General features: G+C 36.0%; 3 protein-coding genes across 3 annotated transcripts; 2 read left to right on the forward strand and 1 right to left on the reverse strand.

The window, feature by feature from the left end:
- Nucleotides 1-669: 669 nt before the first annotated feature.
- On the reverse strand, nt 670-1,839 carry LOC103927640. Its single transcript, XM_048574595.1, has 3 exons — nt 1,555-1,839; nt 1,273-1,467; nt 670-933 (listed from the first exon to the last, which is right to left on the reverse strand). The coding sequence occupies exons 1-3, from the start codon at nt 1,837-1,839 to the stop codon at nt 670-672; spliced, it is 744 nt and encodes a 247-aa protein (XP_048430552.1).
- A 595-nt stretch (nt 1,840-2,434) lies between these two features.
- On the forward strand, nt 2,435-5,001 carry LOC125472771 (1-aminocyclopropane-1-carboxylate oxidase homolog 1-like). The gene is made up of 3 exons (XM_048574596.1): nt 2,435-2,486; nt 2,580-2,975; nt 4,673-5,001. Exons 1-3 carry the CDS (start codon nt 2,435-2,437, stop codon nt 4,999-5,001), a joined length of 777 nt encoding a protein of 258 aa, XP_048430553.1.
- A 3,192-nt stretch (nt 5,002-8,193) lies between these two features.
- Nucleotides 8,194-19,425, forward strand: LOC103967480 (1-aminocyclopropane-1-carboxylate oxidase homolog 1). The gene is made up of 3 exons (XM_009380731.3): nt 8,194-8,805; nt 18,273-18,594; nt 18,999-19,425. Exons 1-3 carry the CDS (start codon nt 8,273-8,275, stop codon nt 19,248-19,250), a joined length of 1,107 nt encoding a protein of 368 aa, XP_009379006.2. The 5' UTR covers nt 8,194-8,272; the 3' UTR covers nt 19,251-19,425.
- The last annotated feature ends 3,262 nt before the right edge of the window (nt 19,426-22,687 follow it).

Genomic DNA, 22,687 nt, shown 5'->3' on the forward strand with positions numbered 1-22,687 from the left:
TGAAGTATATGTGCAAGAACATTCAAAAATCACACCACTCTCGGAAAAGAAAGAATGTAGGGACAAAAATTCACTACCATGATCAGTTCGAATTTTCTTAATTTTGTGATGAAATTGAGTTTCTACATAAGAAAAGAAAGTTTTAAGTAACTGTTGTATTTTAGATTTATGTCTCATCAAAAAGAGCCAAGTTGTTCGAGAAAAATCATCAACAATTGTTACGAAATATCGAGCCCCATTATATGTAGAAATTTTGTGTGGTCCCCAAATGTCACAATGAACAAGCTCAAAAATGTGTTTACTGGAAATATGACTTAATTGAAGAGTAAATTTAGTTTGCTTTGCTAATGGGAAACATCACAAGGTTTATTTGAATGACAATAAACATCTAACAATTGCTTAGCTAAAAGGTGGAGTTGTTGTGGAGATGGATGACCAAGACAATGATGTCAAGAAATGGAATTAACGCAACTGGGTGAAGGTGAAGTGGGTGCAGCTACAGTTTAGTTTGGTGATATAGTAAAGACCTCCACGTTGTCTACCCCATCCAATCATCTTTCACGTATCCAAGTCTTGTAAGACACAAAAATCCAGAAAAAATGTTATGGAGCAACGAAAGGATTTTGTGAAATGACTAACGGATATCAAATTAACCAAAAAAGTGGCAATTCATAATACATTAGTCAATGAAAGTTTGGGATCAAAAGTAAAATTGCCAATACTACTAATTGAAACCCTTTCACCAGTCATAAGTTTTACTGGTGGCAAAGATTTGTTCAAATTAGAATTTGATAAGGGAAGCGCCGTAACATGATCGGTGGTGCCACTATCAATTATCCACTCTTGTGAATGATGGGAAGTCAAACCTGTGATTGCATTGGTTTGTGCTTCATATGGCAAACTTCCAGCCATCATAGCAAAAAGTTGTTGAAGCTGTTCAGGAGTAAAGGTCATCAGTGTTGTTGATGTAGAGGAAGAAGCTGAAGAAGTGGTTGTTTGAACATGGTTGGTCGCTGGTTTTCCTTCCTTATCGCGACCCTTTCCCTTGTTCTTTTAATGGAGACGATGGTCCTCGAGATATCCAAGGAGCCGGTAGCAAGTCTCCTTGGTATGGTGGTCCACATCACAATAATCGCAATGTAATGGCTTGCGAATCCCTTGGCTACCACGGTTGTGCTGATTACCTTAACCACATTGAACTGCCATGGCTGCTCTTTCCACACTTGGTTGTGTGATGGCTGCAATTCCACGTTGCTTCTCCTCTTGGCTAACCATTGAAAAAACTTTGAGCACTGAAGGCAATGGCTTTACAAGAAGAATCTGACCTCTCACTGCTGCATATGAATCATCATGCCCCATTAGAAATTGCATAACCTTATTCTGCTCCTCTTTCTTGTTATGATCTTCCATGGCGCCACATGAGCAGTTTTTATGGCTGCCGTAAGAAGATAATTCATCCCATAAACCCTTCAATTGGGAATAAAAGTCAGACACAAACATTTGATTTTGAGCGAGGCGTGCAATGTCATGTCGAATCTCAAAAGTTTAAGGGACGTTGTCTTGCAAAAAACGAGTCTTGAGGTCCTCCCAAACAACATGTGCAGTTTCTGCATAAACTACACTGTTTGATAACCCAGAACTCATAGAATTCAAAATCCACATAAGAACCATGTCATTACAGCGCTGCCAAAGAGCAACTTCAATTGCTTTCTTGTCTGACAGCTTATTCACAAACCCATCACCAAAACCAAACTTGTTCTTTGCGCTAAGGGCAATACACATTGAATGAGACCATGTGCTATAATTGTTTCCAGTAAGTAGAGTGGAAACAAGCTGCATCCCTGGATTATCAGGGTAATGATTATAGAAAGAGCTTGAGGGATCGTTCGATGCCTCAACTAACTTGGCGAAAAATGACGACTTTTCTCACAAGAAAAATCGGAAAAATAAATAAATAAAAAAAAAAAAAGAAAGAGAAACCAAGGAAACAAAAAAAACGTCCTAGGATCTTGGACACTCTAGTACCATCTTAAGAATGGAATGGCAGAATGACTAATCTTCTGTATTGATTCATTAAAATATACAAAGCTAGGCTAGAGTTCTTATACAAACTGGAGAGATACAATCACATCTTGTAATTCCCACAAATCAGCTAAGTAAATATTTTTACAAAGGGAAAGAATAAATCACTGATAGTCAACGATCATCATGCTCCCAAATAGGAAGGAAATCATTCATATCATAACAGAGAGGCTTTAGCATTCCGTCCAGAATGCAACTGTCATAACTTATTGTGATCATATTGAAAACGTGCAGCCTATACGTACTCTTTTGTCTCTACAAATATGTTGCTTTCTTCCAACTTCACTACTTGTAAGGTAAACTCCCTTGCAAATATATACAGTAGTTCTGATTTAAATTCTCTGATTCCAAGATGGTAGCTACCAGCACTCCAAATGAAGTTCCATCCAATTACGATCGAAAAAGTGAGGTGGGCTTTTGACTAAACAAAGGAAGGTGTTAAAGCCTCGTTGATGCCAGAATAACCCAAGTTCCTCGGATTTTTCATCAACCACCAGAATCGGGCGATGAGTACTGCATCAACAGTACCATCTGTGATTCAGAAGCCAGCCAGTTTAGCATTCCAGTCATAGACCTTGAAGGCCTTGACTTTGACAGTTCAACCAAACGCAAGGATATTGTTGCGAAAGTTAAAGAGGCATCAGAGACTTGGGGCTTCTTTCAAATTGTTAATCACGGAATACCTAATGGTTTTCTGGAGGAGATTAAGGATGGGGTGCGTGGGTATTTTGAGCTAGACACTCAAGTGAAGGAGGAGTTTTACACTCATGATCCCTTTAAACCTGTGGTCTACAATAGTGACTTTGATCTATACAGTGCACCCACGACGAATTGGAGGGACTTATTTATGTGCTATATGGCTCCTAATCTTACTAAGGCTGAAGACTTGCCAGAAGTGTTCAGATGTGTATCTGATCTATAAGAACTCATTTACTGTATATGCATGCGTTGTTATTAGAGATGTATAATAATACTAATATGGATAACAACTTTGAAGTAGGATTTGAATCGTTTCACAAAAGTTTTATTTACCTACCCTCGTAAGAATTTATTGGAAAATCAACACTACTAAGAAAAACGGGAATCACAATTGCATATTGTGGCTTTCAGTCATCATTAGACACGGATCACCCCTGCTTTGGCAAACTAGCAATAGAATCAAGGGTTTTTTAACTTTAATCCTTCAAGAAGATTGAAATTTAAAATAAACTTGGTGTTAGATTACATATTAATTATAATCCCTTGATGTGTCCTTAATTCAAAATAATTAATGTGCATTTTATTTAATGTATCACATTAAATATTTAAATTTATTAACATACAAATTTTAATTTATTTTTTGACCAAAAAAGAGTTTTCTAATTTATTAATTTTATTTAACATTCTTCAAATTTGAAAGACTCAATTAATGTACCTAAATGTTAGTACCGAAATGTATTATATTGAACTAACGTGTTTAAATGTTAGTACCGAAATGTATGTACCTAAATATATGCACCGAATTGTAATATATTAAATTAATGTACGTAAATGTGTGTACTGAAATGTATGCATCGAAATGTGTACCTAAATGTGTGTACCGAAATGTATATATTGAATTAATGTACCTAAATATTTGTACGAAATGTATGTACCGAAATGTGTGTATCTAAATGTATGCACCAAAATGTATTATAATGAATTTAATGTACCTAAATGAAGAAGACAATGCATGTGACATCCCACATCGCCCAGGGAAGTGATCATTATATGTATATTCCCATCCCTTCTTAGCACGAGGCCTTTTGGGAGCTCACTGGCTTCGGGTTCCGTAGGAACTCCGAAGTTAAGCGAGAAGGGGGCTAGAGCAATCCCATGATGGGTGACCCACTGGGAAGTTGCTCATGAGTTCCCAAAAACAAAACCGTGAGGGAATGGTAAGCCCAAAGCGGACAATATCGTGCTACGATGGTGGAGCGGGCCCGGGATGTGGTCCCCCCTGGGCCGGGATATGACAATGCACATCGAAATATATTGTATAACAAAAATTAGTTTATCTAAATGTTTACAACAAAATATATTACGATAAATGAAATGAAAATGAAAATTATAATGAAATAAAATTAATACATTAAAAATTAGAAAGAAAAAGAGAAATAATTAAAAAATCAAAATATAATTAATAAATGATGTTATTAATACAACAAGAGACTCAAATTAGATTTTGATCTTACTTATGGTTTTAATTTAAAAGTCATGTTTGCCAAGGATTAAAATGAAATTTTCTATAAAATCAATTCACACACGCATATATATATATAGGACAGGTTACGCAGTCTGTGGGTGATCTTTGGCAATTGACTTTACATTATCTGTCACTATTTTGATTAAAGGCCACGGATTGGATCAGCAAAGTTCAGAATCTGAAAACTGAAAAGATTTATTCATTCTCAACATACAATCTGCTCAACCCACCATTTTAGTTAAATCTCTTCGTGAAATCATTTTCACGGCAAGAGAGGGAATTTTCAAAATGCTTGGTTTCTTCCGAGAATAACCATACTAGTAAAGCATATGAGATATGTGATAGCCTACATGCTTTTCTGTTTTTCAACTTGCAGAGACATGCTAGTTGAATATTCGAAGCAAGTAATGAAGTTGTCGAAGTTATTGTTTGAGTTGTTGTTGGAGGCACTTGGGCTGAAACCGAGTCACTTGAATGACATAGATTGCAGTGAGGGGCTTGTCATGGTAGGCAATTACTATCCTTCTTGCCCACTACCAGAATTGACTCTGGGCTCATCCAAGCACGCCGACAATGATTTCTTATCTGGGTTGATGTCCCACTTTGAACTTTGGAGCATCAAAACCGGTCAGAAAAGCATCCTTCCCCATTTCAACAACCACGTGTGTGGTGTGACCCCTCTCCTCCACCCCTAGTCCCCATCACTCACATCAGCCAAGAGACTAACAAACAAAGGAGACCATCTTTTATTCTTTTTTATTCTTTCCTTTCTCCATCTTGAATATAAAAATTTAAACAATCAATAGTAACTTGATGTTGAATATTGACAGCCCATTTTTCTTTTTTGGAAAGATCAACTTGATGCTAGCTGTCCAAACGTGATTGGATGAAATTAAAATAAATTAAATGGGAAAGTTTGAGGGTGGTCACGTGAGAATGAAAGGATGAGAGAGAAATTCATTTTCTCATTTTCTTCCTCCTTTCATCTTCGTCTTCGCAAGAACATAACTAGCAAACTTAGAAATTCCAAAACACACTGCACTCATCCTTTCTCAAGTTTGAAAACAGAAAAAAAATTGAAATTCCAGATCGTCTAGGCCAACCAGTCGGCCGCCTAGGACGCCCAAGGTCCGCCCAAGCCGCCTCAGCACCCACCTAATTCCTTCCTCGATTTTTCTCCCGATTAAGAGTTAATCCCAGCGGCTGGCCACCACCCAACGCCTATGCGGCCGCCTAAACCGATTTTTAGAATACTGGTCAGAATAGGAGTTCCCATCCACCATCTCCTTCGTTTTACCTTAAAGTTAAGGATAGGGAAATTAGAGTGAATATGGAATGTATATTCTTGTATATTTCACAAAAGGAATTTACATTTGTTATATACAATTTTGAATTGTGCCACATTAAGAAAATACAAGACATTTAACAAAAGAATATTCTGTTACAATCTTCTATTAAATGAGAAGATAGTCAACGGTGGTCATGTGTAATTGCCCTGATTTGAGTTGTTGATATCTGGTACAGAGGTTATTTCCATAATTTTAGGAGATTTCCTTTTAAGGGAAAGGTAGCTTGCTTACTTAGTGCTTGCACCAAGGAAACCCCACAATGCCAAATGAGGTCTCTGGGCTGTATTCATCCAAATTACTTCTTAATTAAAATTTAGGGACGATTTGAAAAATTCCATCTCTAAGCTAATCATTCTGCCCATCATGTCCATAGGATAGCAAATATCTATACAGTGAAAAAGGAGCAAATACTTAGTTACTATTTTTGAAAATCATTTTTAATTAAATTTTTTTATTTCTATACCCTAAATTAGGATAAGGGTAAATCGCCAAAATGGTCCATGAGATTTGCATAACTCATCACTTTGGTCACTGAGATTCCAAATCGATAAAAGTGGTCCCTGAGATTGTCCACCATCCATCATTTTGGTCCTTTCGTTAAAAACTCCGTTAAGTGTCCCAGAGCTTTTGGCCGGAAGTTTGGGCAATTTTCAAAGCTTCGTAACTCAATCGTTTCTTAATCAAATTTGAGCCATAATATATCAAAATGAAGATAGGAAAGTGTAGAATAAGATTATACTTATTTCGAAGCCCAATGGTTGCCGGAGATGGCCGGAAAATAGCCTCAAAGTTGACTGGTCCAAGAGAAAACTGGAAAAACGTTCATAAATTCTTCAATACTCAACAAAATCAAGTGATTCAAAAATGAAAATCATACTTCTCGATGAGGCAAAGAGAATGGAACCTTTTTCGGCTGCTATATCGCCTTGGTTTGGCCAAAAAAGGGCTTGAGAGTGGCTAATTTGAGACCAAGATAGCCACTTTCGAGCTGTTTTCTTGCCAAACCACGGCGATTTATCCGTCAAAAAGGTACCATTCTCTTCGTCTCGTCAAGAAGTATGCTTTTGTTTTTGAATCACTTGATTTCGTTGAGTATTGAAGAAGTTATGAACATTTAAAATTTACCTAGTTCCCAACGAGTTTTCCAGTTTTCGCTCGGACCAATCAAATTTGAGGCTATTTTCCGGCCATCTCTGGGAACCATTGGGCTTCGAAATAGGTATAATCTTATTCTACACTTTTCTATCTTCATTTTGATATATTATGGGTCGAATTTGGTTAAGAAACGATTGAGTTACGAAGCTTTGAAAATTACCCAAACTTCCGGCCAAGAGCTCTGGGACACTTAACGGAGCTTTTAATGGAAGGACCAAAATGATGGATGGTGGACAATCTCATGGACCACTTTTATCGATTTGGAATCTCAGGAACCAAAGTGATGAGTTATGCAAATCTCAAGGACCATTTTGGCGATTTAGCCTTAGGATAATAATTGACACGATACCTGTACATCACTACATGGCATCGCATGTTAATAGAATAAGTATATGTGGACAAAAATTTGCACATGTATATCTCTATTTCATATGAGACGCCACTATGATGATATATATAACTGTCCATATAAGTCTTTTTTTCTAAATTAGAGTATGGCTTGAGTAGAAATTTATCAGTTAGTTCTTCCTAATCCTTTCAACAAAATTTAATTAAATAGAGATCATAATTGGAGATGCTATTAAAATTTCTAGTCGTAAGTCATAAACTGCCGCCTACAAATAAACCCAAAAATCCCACGTACTTCAACTTCCGTTTTGATTGTAAATTTGGTTTGGCATCACAGATGACGATAAAGAATTGACGAATTTGTTTCCGTGGGAACATGGCTAGCTTTTTTTTTTTTTTTTTTTTTTTTTGTTTCATCTGCAAATAAATCCTAACATATTGAACTTATAAGGATCTTGATGTTTGCAGTGATTGAAAATTTTGAAATATCTACCGGCGGCGTAATCAAGTTGCACTTTGTAATATTATTTTCGAGTTTGACTACAATCATTGCAAAGAATAATTACATCTTTATATGTATCATCTAACGATTGATTTTCCGGGCACTCATACGTACCATGAAATAAAAATCAATTAATGTTTGGCTGAGCTATAAACAGCTAACCCACAACTAATATATGAATGTGATTGTATAAATGCTATATTTAATTGAGATTTTGAGATATTTTAATAGATTAATAAATTTATGAATTTTGATGGAGTTTAATTGATTTCTAGAACTCATTTTTGAGTGAATTCTCTCAAACTCTTAAGGCGAGAGGTAAGGTATACGAATGTTTAAAATACTCTACGAAATCTTTTAAATTTTTATACTCCTTTAAAACCTCACATATGACATAACCCTAATTGAATACAACCCTCTTTGAATTTTTTTTAATTTTTTTTTTTAATTATGCTTATTGCCAATCAAGTCAAAGTTTTTTTGGAATTATCTTTTGGCCTTAGCGAAATTATTGCCATCCTTTCAACTTCAACCATTATAAAATGATCCCCTAGGACCACTTACATACATCAATAAACAAGTTAGGTGAATGAAATCTAGTCACAAACCAAGATGGTAGCTACCAACACAAATGACGACCGGAAAAGTGAAGTAAAAGCTTTCGATGACACCAAAGAAGGAGTTAAAGGCCTCGTTGATGCGGGCATAACCGAGGTTCCTAGAATTTTTCATCAACCGCCGGAGTTGGATGATCACTACATAAAAAATTCCAGCTCTGATTCAGAAGCCAGACAGTTTAGCATTCCAGTCATAGACCTTCAAGGCCTTGAACTTGGTAGTCCAACTAAACGCAACGAGATTGTTGCGAAAGTCGGAGAGGCGTCAGAGACGTGGGGCTTTTTCCAAATTGTCAATCATGGAATACCTGTTGATGTTCTGGAGGAGATTAAGGATGGGGTACGTGGGTTTTTTGAACAAGACACTCAAGTGAAGAAGGAGCTTTACACTCGTGATCCCTTTAAACCTTTGGTCTACAATAGCAACTTTGATCTTTACAGTGCACCGGCCACTAATTGGAGGGATACTTTTTTGTGTTATGTGGCTCCTAATCCTACTAAGCCAGAAGACTTGCCACAAGTATGCAGGTATGTGACAAGGGAATTTATAATTCTCTGCAATCAGTGCTAAGTTTTATAAAATTTACTATAAGTTCGATTTTGTGCGATTCGGGCGGGTTGGAAGGTCAATCCAATCCTAACCCAACTTTACAATTTGAGCTCGGGTTCGGGTTGGGTTTCATTCGAGTTCATTTGAGTTTGGGTTTAATTGGGTTAGGGTTTACTTGGGTTGGGTTCTGGTTGCCCAACTTTTTCATGTTTAATCTTGTAACAACTTAGTTTCTAACAATTCCTAAGAAAATTAAGCCAAGTAGCATCAAAGCTAGCTAACTTTAATTTCATAAATCAATATACTATAAAGCTTTAGGATTTAGAGACTACAAATATGCTGACTAATCAAAGTCTCTTATTCCCTAAAAGCTTAAGTAATTATAAAAGGTAATTTATTAAAAAAAATATTAGAAAGGGAGTTGGTTTTTGGACTTGGCTCATTTGGGTGTAGTATGAGCATTAATTGATATGGGTTACAATATGATTAAATTGAGTTTGATTAGTTGGGTTGGGGATAGACGGACAAATGATCAACCTAACTCAACCTAATCAATAAACGGGTTGAAATTGGGTTGGGTCCGGACGGGTTATAACTATAAAAAAACCCACTTGTTCAGGTTTAAAGTCAGTTTAAACATAGACGAGTTCGGATTGCACCCCTAATTATTTGACATGGTCCAACTCAAGTTGCAACCCTAATTATTCGACATGGTCCAACTTTATTTGATTATTAGGTTAGGTCTTTTGACACATTGTCTACCTCATCTTATCTTCACTTTCCTGTCAATTTTCCCCCTAAATTATATTATCCTTTAATTCTAGGATTAATTGTATTATGAAATTAATTTTAATTGATTATTTATATCATTAAAATAAGGGAACTTTAACAAAAAGCTCCCGGTACTGTTCATTTTAACGAAAAACTATTTTTTTTACACTAAAAAGTCAATCTTGGTGCTATTCACTTTACCTTTTATTTTGTACTTATCGTTTAAACTTAAAGTTTTCAAACTCTTTTCATTAGTTTTCCTTTAATATAATCCCTTAATTATAAGATTGGATTTAAACAATATTATCTCTTCTTCCTTGTAACTCCCGTGTACATCTTTTTAGGAGTATTTATCAAATATAGCCAAAAATTAACCCTTAATTTCAAAAATGTCACTTTTTATAAAAACTTTCAAATATATCCAAAATTTCACTTTAAATAGACACAAAAACCGTCAAATTTAACAATTAAATCAATTAAAGGCTTTTTAGCTATTGTCGCCTCAAGCTCCGGTCCAACTTCACCTTCGCTTCTACACTCCATCACCATAACCCTATCCCCTTCGACCCCCTCATCACTGACATTGAGCCCCACCACGGTTATCGCAAGTAGGAGCAGCAGAATTTCAATCATGCCTTCAATGCCTTTTTTATTACTAATATCATTTTTAGTTTTGCATATAAAAATGGTTTTTAAAGTCAATCCACATGTCGTTATATGATTGTATTTGTGAGACCCACGTGGTGCCACATCATCACACTAACAGAGTAATTGACAGATTTTTCACGAAAAAACTAAAATGATCACGATGGACAAATTCAAAGAAAAATTAAAATGATTCACAATAGACAAATTCAAGAACACTACTATTGATTATCATTAATTGTTAAGAACCAAATTAAGGAGTTATGTCAAGGTCACGAACCATTTTGGCTAAAAAGCCTTTAATTTATTTGATTGTTAAATTTGGGGGTATTTGTGTCTATTTAGGTAGAATTTTGGATATATTTGAAAGATTTTATAAAAAAATGACATTTTTGAAATTAAGGGTTAATTTTTGGCTATATTTGATAAATACTCTCTTTTTAGAGCATTATTATCTCTATTTCTTATGTGTCGTCTTCATCTTCCTCTTTTTCTTTCATTTTTTTTCTTATGTCTTATTCTTTCTCTTTTTGTTCCATCTTTTTTTTTATTATCCTCCTACTCCTTCACAAAATCTTCTTCTTTCTTTCAAGAATTGCAGACTCCCATGATTCTTATGTATTCATAACGTTTTATAAGAAACTTTTTGCTAGATGTATTCACCATATTATGTTTATTTTGTTTGTTTATATATATATATATAGGGAGAGAGAGAGAGATACTCTCTTTTTAGAGCATTATTATCTCTATTTCTTATGCATCGTCTTCATCTTTCTCTTTTTCTTTCCTTTTTTTCTTATGTCTTATTCTTTCACTTTTTGTTCCATCTTTTTTTTGTTCTCCTCCTACTCCTTCACAAAATCTTCTTCTTTCTTTCAAGAATTGCAGACTCCCATGATTCTCGTGTATTCATAACGTTTTATAAGAAACTTTTTGCTAGGTGTATTCATCATATTATGTTTATTTTGTTTGTTTATATATATATATATATATATATATATATGTATAGAGAGAGAGAGAGAGGTATTTGTCGATTTACTCTCTAAATTTGTAAGAATTAGCCACGTTCCCCCTCAACTTTAATTTTGGCCAATTTTCCCCCCTCAACTCTCATAATTAGTTAATTTCCCCTCTCCTGTTCAGTTTTTTGAATTTTTCATCTATCCTTCCATTGAGTATGTCACGTGCTATCCATATGACCACTTTTGAAGGGCAAACATGTCATTTTCTCTACATCTTCTATCTCTTTCCTTTTCGCCACCCACGTTTTCTACTCCTACCTAGATTCTTTTCTGTTAGAGAAGCACCTCTTCACCAAAAAAACAAATGACAAAAAAAGAGAGAAGCACCTTAAGGTGCGTTTGTTGCACCGAACTGTCTCGAACTAGACTAGCTTCAGGGACTAAGCTGGACTGGCTTAAACTAGACTAAGTTGGACTAGCTTAGTGAAGTGTTTGGTGCAGTGTTGGACTAAAAAGCAGGATAATAAAAATAATAAAATTAATTCTTTTTTTTTTCTTTTTCTATTTCTTTTTCCTATTCTAGAACATTCCTGAAACCTCTATTCCCTCTCATTTTTTCCGTCCAAACTCCATAGATTCCAATCATAGCTTTTCCTTACCTTTTGACAAAAATATAAATAAATAAATAATCATAGCTTTTCCTTCATTTCAATTGATAAAGCTCTCCATCCAAATTCCACTACTTGCAACCACATCTTTCTCCTCCATTTGAATCAATAAAGCTCCCAAAACACAAACAATCAAAAATTCAATTTCAATCAAAATCAAAATTGTAGTTGCGTTCCTTGTGTACCCAACAACGACACTCTGATTCTGGTCCTGACTTGAGTCTAGGTCGCGAACCAAGACCAACTAGTCAAAAATCTCACCTCCTCGAGGTTAGGTCATACAGATTCGTGTCGGCATCAAGTAGGACAAGGAGAGAGAGGGAGAGGACGTGATCTGGGTTCAGGGCGATGAGAGAGGGAAATGGCACAAACGAGAGCAGTGGAGAGAGTACGCGAGAGCGAAGACAGGACGCGAGAGCAAAGGGAGGTGTCTTAGTTAGTCCTATAGTTTTGGGGGGAACATGCTAAGATCGGCTAGAGATGTTGTTAGTCGAGGCGAGTCCTCCCTAATACCACTAAAGTTAGTCTTGCAAGCGAACAAACATGGATTGCACTAATCTTTAATCCTATCTAGTTTAGTGAGAGCTAAAGAAGGAAAACAAACGGCCCCTTAGTTCTTTAAGGTGGCGATGACTTTCGACACCGCCTACATCCGCTGCTCCATGGCTGAGATCTTCTCCAAAGTGCCACCACTAAGCCCTCCCATGAAACATTTCAAATCACAACCAACCGGTGGCGACACTGCTAAACCTTCCCATGAAACCCTTCCGTTTCAACTTTGTATAAAAGTAGCAAAAAACTGACCTGAATAATGGGAAACTCCAAGACCCACCTGCATTTATACACTTAATACAACCCATAAAACAAAACTATTACAAAACCCCCTAAATCACACTCTCCCAATTGCTGAAACCCATTCCCAACCCCCCCCCCCCCACACACACACACACACACACTGACACCACTACAACAAACCCCGACATCAATGCTGCAAAAAAATCAGGAAACCCACCGAAAGCTTAGCTTGAGCATGGGAATTGTCGTCTCTGTCGAATTGGAGCCGCCTTGGATGAAAAGGAAGTGAACGAGCTGGAGAAGAGAGTTCGGGTGGTGGGGGTGGGACAAGGAGAATAAGGAGAGTGAGAATGAGAAGAGGAGCAAAATGAGATGGAAGGTTAGAAACATAGAAAAGGGTGAAAATTGATGGGGTGAAAGGGAATGTGAATGGGGGTTTGGCAACAAAGGGGGAAGCAGAGGGGACAACTGAAGGATTTTGAAAAAGAAGATGATGATGAATGTGGAGGGAGAAATTGCATTGGTAGAGTACTGATGGAACTAGAAGGGGCTTGGCTCAGAGAAAAGGAACAAGATAGAAAGTTCGGAGAAAAAGAAGAAGATACAAGGTTTGGATAGCACGTGACATACTTAACAAAAGAATAGATGAAAAATTCAAAAAATTTAACAACAAGGGGAAAATTGACTAATTATATTAGTTGAGGAGGGAAATTGGCCAAAATTAAAGTTGAGGAGGGAATTTGGCTAATCCTCACAAATTCAAGGAGCAAATTGATAAATACCTCACACACTCATATATATATCGTTCTCATTTTTCTATTTGTGTATATAAAATTGTAGACTTTCACTATTAATTTATTCCTCAGTTTTTTGTTTTTTTATACATACTTTTCAATATATAACTAAAAACGTTATAGCAGATGCATTTTCTTCTATTATTTTGTTCATATATACCTATGTATTAGGTAGATGTATGTTACAAAAGATAGAGGACAATATTCTTGTTATATAATAATTAGATTATATATATATATATGCTTTATAGGTACAAAGTATTTGTCTTCCCATATAGTAGGTATATTTGGAATTAGGTTGTCACGCCTCAATTCCGAGATACATCCAGGATCGACATGTGAAGTCACCACATACCTGATCATCTATCATGTCCCGCCTTCTAGACATGAACATAACACAAATCAAGTCCAATAGTGTAGTAACTTTTCATTTATTTTATGGTTGCATCTAACCTCTATGTTAGACTGCCTCCATACTCAAGATGGGATCAAGCCATTTGTAGTTCACTCTTCTTTTAAACTCTTAAATTCTCAAGGCATTAACTAACAAGAACTTAGAGTTTCAGAATCACTCAAGGAAACCAATTGAGCATGCCTTGCTAGAGTTTAATCTACATAATGAAATCATATGTGAAACATGGTTGTCATTCACCTATATCACAATATTTTCCAACCTAATCCACCATCACTACAATTAATCGATTCGATGAATAACATATGCACAATATTAGCATTTAACTACATTAATCAATCAACAAGATTACATGTCATTTCACAAAATTTAATAAAGGAACTCTCCATAATTCCCTACCTGGAATCCAAGCAATAACATGGTAACTTTAATTTACAAACACTATGTCTATTATGAGCAATTCCTATTCACTCAAAGTTTTGGACTAACTTAATGGAAATGAACAAGAGCTGGGATTTGGACCACTTAATGGAATCCAACCAAGAAGCAATCCTCCATCGCATATTTACCAAGCACGACCACTCTATATGATGCTAGATAGACAAATTTATCAAGTATGCCCCCTCTAGGATATGTATGATCTCCTATCACGCATTAACTATGCAGGACTCTATCATATAACACTAGGTAATGACCACCCATCGCAAATATACCAAGCATGACCACCCCTATCATATGTACCGTCCTCCATCGCCCTATCATAGCAGATGCATTTTCTTCCCTAACTCTAAGCATGACCACCCCTATCCTATGGCTGTAAGTAGTGATCACCCATTGTAGATATATCAAGCATGATCACCCATATAATGCTTATGGTCCCGCATTTCAAATATACCAAGTACGACCATCCATGTACTATTGCCACATGGTGTAGTCACATCATCACATATTGACCCACATGTTGTATACTACAAACACACATACCATAAATTTCCATGACAACACACTATCTAATCACACAGACAAACTACTTCTACTGAATACTTCTAATATGGTTCCAAGATCATATTTTAATGCCAGTAATCATACATCGCATTTATATTATCTAGAAGCTCAATAAACATATATATCACTGTACGCATCACTTACATGTAAACCAACGTATACATTAATTGGAATAGCTTGCTAACCAAGATAGATACACTAGGCTCTACTTAGTCTATAGTAATACTATTTTTTATTTTTTTTGAGCAAACAATATTATCTACACTAAGGGGGAGAGGGTGGGCTTAGCCTCACAATAGGCTAGCAATAATGTAGTTCAAACTTGTCCTTAGTGAGAATCGAACCTTAACCTCACACTTAGAAGTGAAGAGAAATATCACTAGACTGTAGTACTAAGTGGCTAGTAATACTCATTTTAATATTTAATAAATATTCAAAACATGTTGACCGAAAGTCAATTGTGGGTCGACATGTTCAACAAAACGGTCAACCACCCTAGTAATCCAATCTGAAATATCCGCCCACTCGATTTTTTATCTATAAATTTCTAAGGGTCTCAATATGTTTCTAAAACTATATATTAAAATTTCTTGACAATCTGACGGTCGGATTCGCCAATCGCAAATTCAGGAGGCAGTGAATGTTCGTTTCCTCAAAACATAAAAATTTAATCTGGAAAAATCCGTATGTTTGATTCCCTATTCATAAGTTTCTAAGATTCTCAAATATTAATTACAAATACACTTATTAATTTGGTGATGATCCAACAGTCGGATCGTCGTCTTCTACAAATGTCAAAATTTACAATTTCCTTCAATCCGGAAGATATGCATATCAAATTTCCAATCTGTAAATTTTTAGAGTCCTTAAATAATAAGTACAATAACATACTACAAATTGGTGGCAATCCAATGGTTGGATCGCCGATTACTTTAATAGTCAAGTGGCGGAGCATTACAAAATTAGGCTCACACAACGAATTTCACCAAACAGATGTCAAATATGGAATTAGGGTATCAAATCTAGCCTAGAAAAACCAAGTGGTGTCTCGAGCCACGCACCGCCTCATGCAACGGCCTACAACCTCAATTCACTTAACACCAAAGTTGCTCAATAATTTTTTTTTTTTTTGAACAAATGATATTATCTACACTAAGGGAGAGGGGTGGGCTTAGCTTCACAATTGGCTAGCAATAATGTGGTTCAAACTCGCATTTGACGAGAATCAAACCTAAGACCTCTCACTTACAGGTGAAGAGGAATATCACTAAACCATAGTACTAAGTGGCCAAAATTGCTCAAATTATACCAAAATGAAGATCGCAATGAGATGAATAACTTTTGTATCTGCCTATTTCATCAGGATATACTTGAAATAGGCAAGGAAAAGCCAGGACACCCAAAACCCTCGAACATCGATTCACCCTTATCGCAGGTTGAGGGAGGCTTGGTGAGGGTAGTGGTTGACGTTGAGGTGATTGGAAGCTACAAATGCCGACGTCGAGGTCCAGGAAGCATTAGGTTTGATTGGTATGAAATCGTGGCCAAAATGGTTCAAACCTGGGTGGGTTGGGTTCGTGATGACGAAGGGATTCGAGAAGTGGTGATCGTTGAGGTCGTCACGTCAAAAAATGCCGTGAAATGGCGTCGGGAAGCTCAGCCTGGAATCGGGTCAATTCGCAGAGAAACAAGTCGACCCAGCCTTTCAAAACTTTTTGGGGGTGGGGGTAGGGGTGGGTTGGTTTCTCCCACTTTCTGGGAGCTTCTAAAAAAAGGTCTAGATTCCCTTTTTGCCCCCGAGTTTAGTGGCTTATAAATCTTTCGTTAAAACTCTGTTTCTTGAATGATTTTGTTTACGTGTTCGTGGAATTGAGCTCCATCTAAAATACAAAGATTGACCTAGAGAGATCTACATATTTTAAATGAATAGTTGCGAAAAATCAAGCTTAGTAAATAGGTAACTAATTCTAAAATTTACAAAAATAAAATAAATTCGCGTAAATACAAAATATGCAGAATTCTATAGTGAAATCCAGGGACAGAATTTCACATAGGCAATACTTTTGTTTTTCTACCTATAACATAGGTTTTTGTTTCTAATCAACCTCACATGTCATGTTTTTGTTTTCATAAATCTTTACCTTCTAAAATTCAATTTAACAAATTAAAATATAATTTTTATTTTACTGTAAGGGGCAAAATGGGCATACTAATAAATCAAATGAAACTAGAATTGATATGAAATTAAGTGAATTTTTTGGACTTGGATCAAAATGCCCCTATATTATATCTTTATCATGATTCATTGATTAGATGATTTGATCATGTATTGACTTTTGGTGGTAATGGAGTTACATACTTTGGCCAGTATAACATAGACAACAATTTCATATAGAATTCATTTACTGTTTAAAATATGGAATGGATTGTCTAAGTTGAGATAGAAATATGGAGAACAACTTTGAAGGTCGGTTTGATCGTTCATTTAAAGCATTATTTGCCCAAGCTAAATAGGTTGACCAACTCCAATCTTTGGCCTAACCTTTAGGCATTTGGCCAGAAAGTGTGGGGTTATTGAAAGTGTTTTTAATATGACTGAAAGAGCTTGTGATGAAAACATTGTTCTAAAAATCCCAACCTAACACCGCCTAGGCGCTAGGCGGCTGGCCACCGTCCCAATTAATGTCTAGACGTTTGAAAATTAAGAAAGGGTGCCTAGACCTACTAAAGCGCCCGCCTAGGCCTCCTACCCCTCCCAGACCCGCCTAGGCACCTGCCTAAATTGTGACTCACTTAGACAGAAAATAGACTACTTTCATTTTATATTTTATTTTTTTTCAATAAATTGTAAGAGACTTGTTGAATATTTAAATGAGCATAAATTATATGTTTGTTCCCCATGTTTTCATTATTTTCCAATACTTCATAATACATATGTCATTCTATTTTGTAGTTTATGATGAAATTATGTATATTTTAAGTATAAACAGACACTTATTTACACAAAATATAATGGATTTACTTAAATCCGACTAGTCCACTTAGGCACCCGCCTAACCACCTAGGTGCTAAGTCTCAGCCCACCGTCCGACTAACGCCTAGCGTCTTTTCGAACCTTGAATGAAAATGTTTTCAACACCAATTCTTGTTAAAATTTTAAGTGAATCTTGGATTCCATTGTTTTGGTCGGTCCCATCTCCTGGCCTATTTATATCTTTTTCTTCCTTGGACCCATTTTTTGGCCAGCATTAAAAACCCAGTTTCAGAAGGCAAAGGGTTGTAGTTGGTCTTACTAGATACAATAAAGTTTGAAATCTGAAAAGTAAAAAGATACTTACATAGGCAGCTCAACTCACCATATTGTTTCATTTCTGTATTAATTTCAACTCGCAGAGACATACTAGTTGAATATTCAAAGCATGTAATGAAGTTGGGGAAGTTGTTGTTCGAGTTGTTATCGGAGGCTCTTGGCCTAAAGCCAAGTCACTTGAATGACATGGACTGTAGTGAGGGGCTTCTGATTCTAGGTCATTACTATCCTTCTTGTCCACAGCCAGGGTTGACTATGGGCACAAGCAAGCATGCCGACAATGACTTCGTCACAGTGCTTTTGCAAGATCATATTGGAGGTCTTCAAGTTCTTCATCACAGAAAGTGGGTTGATGTTCCGCCTGTGTCTGGTGCTCTTGTGGTTAACATTGGAGACCTTTTACAGGCAAGTAAAAGACTATCATATATATTGTTATTGGATTGATGCGTCATCGTTCTATATATGTTCTAATTAAAATTGATTATTCTCTAATCATCAATTTATAGCCAGTGCATAATGAAGATATTAATTGCTACCCATACCATCAACTTGTTCAATGCATGATTTACTAAATGATCTACAAAATAATTGGCACTATCATTACTATCTTGTGATATACCTGTATATTTGTAAGTGAAGGTCAAGTGCGATTCATTGTGTGGCTTAATTGAAATATCATATACCATGTATTACCATGATTTTTATGTCTATATTTATGCCCTCTCTAAATTCTATAATTTTTCTTGTGTCAAATTTTTTGATTTAGATTCAATTTTGGGTTTTAATGTTGAATTGTTTTGGGGTTTCAGCTTATATCAAATGATAGATTCAAGAGCATACAACACAGGGTACTAGCAAACTGTGTAGGTCCAAGGATATCTGTTGCGAGCTTCTTTTGCACAGGGATGTTACCGTCAACAAAGCTCTATGGACCCATCAAGGAGTTAGTATCAAAAGACAATCCTCCAAAGTACAAGGAGACCACTGTGAGGGACTACGTTGCTTACTTCAACAACAAAGGCCTTGATGGCACATCTGCCTTGTCACATTTTAAGCTTTAAAGTTTGACACAGAGGATCAGTACCAAGGTTCTAAAAGACGTTATACGCTAGTCAGGCAGTGGGCTGGGGCCTAGAGCCTAAGTGGATTTAAGTAAATTATTTTATATCTTTAATATTTTGGTGAATTTGATAATATGAGACGAAAGTTTAAAGGATTATAAAGGCTAGTTTAGTATTGTTGTGCTTTTTAAAAAAAAAAAACTGTTTTTACTGTGTTGTGAGAATAAACAGTTATAAAATAAAGCTGTTAACTATTTGGTAAACCTTTTCTTGTAAAAATGTTTTTAATAATAATAAAAAAAAAATAGTGCAGGAGTGTTTGGTAAAATTTTATATAAATTGTTTTGAATATGTTAAATGACTAAAAATGATATAATATTTATTGTGATATAATAATTGTCAAAGACAATAATGTAGAGGTAAATATTGTAATTTTGTAAAACATGTGGGGGTGTACTTGTCATTTGAAAAGTTCATTAAATTATCATTGATTACTATGCTTTGAAAAAAAACACTTTCTTTAGAAACAAGGTAGATTCTGCTTCTACTTTTCTATGTTTTTCTACTTTCATTGACAACATTTTTTTTTGTTTTACCAAGCACATTTAATGTTCAAATTTTTTTAATGAGCATTTTTCTTTTTTGAAGCACCAAAACCCTAAACCAACCCTAAGTTTGTTAGTTTCAAAGATGGTGAACTTAAAAGAAAAGTCTATTGAAAACATTGGCAGTATTGAAAACATTAGCAATGTTGAAAATGTTGGCAGATTTATGAATGCCCACACAGATTTTTCAATACCCACATATAGTAATGTAGACTTTGGAAATGAAGGAGATCATATTTTTTTCAAAGGGTGTAATTAATACGTTTGGAGTTGCTCTATAAATAGAGCACTCCGACTGCTATCAAAATACATAAAGGAAAAAGGAAAGATCAATAACATCAGTATCTATTCCTCCCTCTTTGATTTGTCATCCCTTTGTGTTATAGTTACAATGTGATATTTTATACCTGTTTTGCTTCTATCATTAGTAAAGGTTATCTCTCTAACTTTTACCTATTTATAACACGTTATCAGCACGACTTTCTAAAATCTAACCAATTTGTCATTTCTCTTCGCCGAACGAAAGAAGAAAAAAAAAAGTTTCCTCTAAGGATTTTAATGTTCATCTTCTTCCTCTGTCTCAACTGGTGGACATATCCTCGCAAAGAAATGTTTGCTTCATACATGCTTTTAGTTATCAACCTAACAGTTACATATATCTTTGATTTCTTGTTCGGTGTAGATTTTGATTACTAACCCAGTGTTTATTTATGTTAATTTTACTGCAATCCAAGATGGTGCGGAACAATCTCCTATCTTGAACTGCAAATTTAATCTCACTGCAATCCAAGATGATGCGGTATCATCGTCTATCTTGGACTGCAGATCTAATTTTATTGCAATTTTAGGTGGAGCGGTATAATCGTCCACCCTACTCTGCATATTTACATTTTCCTGCTACTTAAGTAGTGCGGAATAATCGCTCATCCTATGTTATGTTATTTCATTAAGAATGGTGTGGTACAATCGCCCTCCTCATTCATCATGTAAATCTCGAGCTTGAAGTTCTAACACTACATACCTCCAGAATACATATTATTCCAAGTTCTTACATATCTTAGTTTTCTTTCAGAAAAGAAAATGGCGAACTTGCCAAAACTTGATTTTGTTGCCCTGGACATTACTGGGAAGAACTACCTTACCTGGGTAGTGGATTCCAAGATCCATTTGGAGGCAGGAAATCTTGGAGAAACAATCAAGTAGGGGAATAGTGCATCTTTTCAAGATCGAGTGAAGGCCATGATCTTTATCCATCGCCATCTTGATGAAGGACTAAAAAGCGAGTACCTAACGGTTGAAGATCCATTAGCACTCTGGAAGGCATTGGGAAACAGACAAAATCAATAGAAAATGATGATTTTTCCAAGAGCTCGTTATAAGTGGACTCACCTAAGGATCCAGGATTTCAAGTCAGTGGCTGAGTACAATTCTGTGATGTTCATAATTAGCTCCCAAATGAAACTCTGTGGGGAAACCATCACTGAGGAAGATATGCTGGAAAAGACTTTTAGCACCTTTCATACCTCACACGTGCTCTTGCAGTAGCAGTATAGAGAGTGAAGTTTCACTGAATACAACCAGCTGATCTCTGTGCTCCTGGTTGCTGAACAAAACAATGAGCTTCTGATGAAGAATCATCTATCTCGACCTACTACATCTGCACCATTTCAAGAAGTGAATGTTGCTTCCCTCGAAGTGAACGCCACATTCTCTAGTGGCAATAATCATAGACGAGGACGTGGCCACAGGCGAGGATGGTGGAATGGGAAAAGCAAGAATCATGGTGTCCAGTTTCATAACTAGGTTCCAAGGCATAATTCAGTCCCGAGCTTTAAAAATGTGAATCGCCACAATGGCAAAGCTCATATGAACATTGCTCCTAGAAACTCTGAAAGAGCCTACCATAGGTGTGGTGGCAATGGGCACTGGGCGCGTACTTGTCGTACCCCAAAACATCTGGTAGATCTATATCAAGCCTCCGAGACCAATTTTCTCGACCATGCTAAACCAATGGATATACTTGATCTAGTGTGTGACTTATCAGGGCAGTTGAACACAACCTATCTAGATATCTCAGATTTTATTGTGGAAAGGGGGAATGAAGTATGCCAGTTCGACTAAATTGTTTATGTTTGATGTACTAAACTTATAGTTCAAAACTAACATTTCAAATTCAATACAAGTGGTGTTTAAATTTCCATTTTATAATTTGCTTTTAACTATGATTCCCTTACTCAGAGAGCATAGATAAAAATTATGGCCATTCTCAAAACATGAGAAATAGCGGAGATATTTTGTCTTGCAGACTGCGCAACCACGTATATAATACTTTGAGATCAAAAGTATTTCTCAAGGTTGATGCTTACAAAAGTAAGGGTAACAATAATATCAGGCCCTTCAGATGTTATTGAAGGCTTAGGGAAGGCCCTGATTATGTTACCAAATGGAACAATATTGTCCATACAGAATACGTTGTATGCTACTCAATCTACTTGAAATTTGTTGAGTTTTAAAGACATACGTTTAAAGGATACCACATTGAAACGAAAAGTGCAGAAAATGTGGAGTATCTATGCATTACCTCTAATGATACCCAAAAACGTATATTAGAGAAGTTGCATGGTTTGATGAGTGGATTGTATTATACATACATAAAGACAGTTGAATCACATACTGTCATGAACCATAAGTTCATTGATTCAAAAGTATACATGCTTTGGCATGACCGTCTGGGTCACCCAGGATCTACCATGATGCGTAGAATCATTACTAACTCTAATGGACATCCATTATTGAGCAGACACATTGCTATCTCAAATGATAACCCTTGCA

This window comes from the organism of the source record quoted next, unplaced genomic scaffold (assembly GCF_019419815.1).
Source record: "Pyrus x bretschneideri cultivar Hongxiangsu unplaced genomic scaffold, Pyrus_bretschneideri_v1 Contig73, whole genome shotgun sequence".
Classification (NCBI taxonomy): Eukaryota; Viridiplantae; Streptophyta; class Magnoliopsida; order Rosales; family Rosaceae; genus Pyrus; species Pyrus x bretschneideri.